Source organism: Limulus polyphemus, unplaced genomic scaffold (assembly GCF_000517525.1).
Source record: "Limulus polyphemus unplaced genomic scaffold, Limulus_polyphemus-2.1.2 Scaffold2527, whole genome shotgun sequence".
NCBI classification, from domain to species: domain Eukaryota; kingdom Metazoa; phylum Arthropoda; class Merostomata; order Xiphosura; family Limulidae; genus Limulus; species Limulus polyphemus.
Window position 1 is genome coordinate 8668 of NW_013668137.1, and position 2986 is coordinate 11653.

A 2986-nucleotide genomic window follows, 5' to 3' on the forward strand; every position below is an offset into this window, starting at 1 on the left:
CACCCAATGCTCAAACCTAGATGTTCCTAGTGACAGTATTAAAGCAATGCTTCTCACCCAATGCTCAAACCTAGATGTTCCTAGTGACAGTATTAAAGCAATGCTTCTCACCCAATGCTCAAACCTAGATGTTCCTAGTGATAGTATTAAAGTAATGCTTCTCACCCAATGCTCAAACCTAGATGTTCCTAGTGACAGTATTAAAGTAATGCTTCTCACCTAATGCACAAACCTAGATGTTCCTAGCGACAGTATTAAAGCAATGCTTCTCACCCAATGTTCAAACCTAGATGCTCCTCGTGACAGTATTAAAGTAATGCTTCTCACCCAATGCTCAAACCTAGATGTTCAGAGTGTAAACTACACACTACTGCCCAATGTAATGTAAAACATTTAATCCAAGGTCTATTCTGTATTGTGTATGTATGTTTAACTATATGATGTGCATGTATTTCAGTAATTTTCAATACTTCCCTATAACATGTTACAATATAAATAATGGTCCTAAATACTGACAAAATTTTCAAGTTTCTTTTATCTATCTTCTACCGTTAATGTCACTGTCTTGATATGTTTGCTGCCATCATCGCCACATATTTGCGTTTGTAATAAAACATAACTCTGAAGGTTGCTTTTCTAGTATCGTGAAGTGAAAGATATTAAATCACAATAAGACAGATACCGATTTTAATGTACATTTGTTATTGACCTCCTGTTGAATTCCTATAAGGTGAGTGTATAATAGCATTTCAAGTGTACTATATTTGTTGTAGGTTGTAACTAACTACATTTTTCATGAAATGCCAGAGATGATCACACCTACAGCTTTACGAGTAAATCATAACAAACCGTTTTTAACTTAAATTGTACATCATTTGGTCATGAAATACTAATTCTATAAAACTGTGTACATCGGTTAGGCTGGAAAGTAAAATTATTTCGTGGCCAAGATACACGATATTACACACTAATATGACTGATAATACATTTCATCGTATTTGTTTTGACTGGATCAGTACATGTTTTAAGTAAGGTGAAACTATAAAATAATGTGTAAACTGTAAATTTTACTTAAATATATTTGAAGGATTAATGGTATGTTATTGGAGTGGAAGCTCTAATATGTTGGTTTAACTGGCTGTTACAGGACTTGCCCATCCAGAGGAACTGTTTGAAAGGAAAGACAAAAAAAGATGCAATGGAAAATGTGCGTGATGTTCTTTCTCTCTCTACTCTTGATGTCCAGTCTGCCAAAGTGAACACTGGCCGTGAAGTTTTCATGCACTCATGGTTGTGTTTAAACTCTGTATGTGTGTATATATATATACGAAATTATTGCAGTCTTAAAATGAGAGATATTAGAGAAAGACATTACAGTAAAATATTTTTTTTTACGACAATTCTGTATTTGTAATTATAGTACATGTGCAAGAAAAACTGATTTTAAGGTTTTCTCTTACAAATTTGTATTAATTCTGTACTGTCCTATGCTATTAGTTGTTATATATTCATAAACACACACACACAAAAAATGTGATAAAGAATAGTACAATCTTTTTCTTTTAAATTACCAGATTTTCTAGGTGGTTTTGTCGAGTAAAAAATTCTCCTCTGTATGTTGAATTTATGAATCTCTGAATTAATTTTTTTTTATAAGGAATGTTAAAGAGAAGTCATTTGTTATATAATATATTTTTAACAAATTTTGTGTCATTAGTTTTAGACAGCATAGACACTGCAAGACTGCATTATTAATGAACTACTCATGCTTTGTTATGGGGTGGGGTAATATTTTGTCTCAGGAGTTTCAACTTTACAGACTTTCATTTTGTCGACTGTTTTTGATTTCACCCAAGTTTGTAATTTTTGTATAATTGGTCTTCCATGAGTACTTGTGAATATAAGCTCCAGTAAAGGAAGCTTAGTTCTTTTGAAATTCAAGTATTAAAAATATTGATGGCATTACCTGTTATTATTTGTATTTGAATGTTGGTAACTAACCCAATTAGTTAAATCTGTGGTATGCGACAAAACTGTTGTTCTCAGAACCATTAATTATTGACACTAAATGTCAGTCTGGTTAGAAAGTTAATTGACTTTTATTTTTGTCAAAGTACAAAAACTTTTTTTGATTTTTCACTACAACTGTAATAATGTTATATACTTGTTCACATTCTCTTTCCCCCCCAAAAAAACCATAATTCCTTCCCTCAAGTGTTCTTCTGGTAGCTAAAATATTAATGTGACACTGTTTCTCTGAATGTATTTCTTCAGAAAGTATTGATTTATTTCTAAGACGACCAATACGCCATTTCTTGAAAACTAATGTTTTATCAGTAAAATAACTTTTTTTGTGTTTTTTTTTCTGTTACAAAGATGTAATTTAAACAAATAATTTATCTTTAAACAAGTAGTTTTTGGGAACAAACAAACAAAAAAAAAACCTTTTAATTAGAAAGTTACCCTGATTTAATCAAGATAGCTTCATCTTTAGTAGTGTTTAAATTCAGATCTTGTGATTAAACAACAGTTCCATGATAAAGATTAAAACCCTAGTCCACAGATCTAAATTGGCAGTTAGTAACAACTCTTGGTATACTAAAGATAGATCGAACTTGGTAGTTATAGGGTTCGTGCATCCTTGGTGACTTGTATTTCACGGTATTAAATGCATGACTATTTGGTACTGTGCAAGAGTTTGATTTGATGTATATTTGGAATAATTTCAGTTGCCCTTTGTGCAACACGTGTATTCTCAACCCATGGGGTAGAACAAAATGTAAGTGCATATCCATCTGGGTAGAGTTCTTAACTCTGATTCTAATTTCTCCTGGAATGATGAGTTAACATTTGAACTGTCCATCCATGACTAAGATTAAGCTCTTTTGTCAGCTGTAAGAAATGTCTTAAATGATCATTATCCCACGTGTGGCTGAGAAATGGAGAATCAAGAAATCTAGTTATCAAAAGATTTTAGTAGACTTGG

The 2986-nt window shown here is 31.9% G+C and overlaps 1 protein-coding gene across 1 annotated transcript in view; it reads left to right on the forward strand.

Annotated features, from left to right (window-relative positions):
- The window catches only part of LOC106467204 (ras-related protein Rab-34-like), a gene marked incomplete at its 5' end in the record, with an annotated part of 10026 nt that extends 8061 nt beyond the window's left edge, over positions 1-1965 (forward strand). Inside the window, one exon of the mRNA XM_013927529.2 lies at positions 1148-1965. Within this exon, the coding sequence (XP_013782983.1) occupies positions 1148-1215 (68 nt within the window). The remainder of the gene's footprint in view (positions 1-1147) is intronic.
- Positions 1966-2986: the final 1021 nt, after the last annotated feature.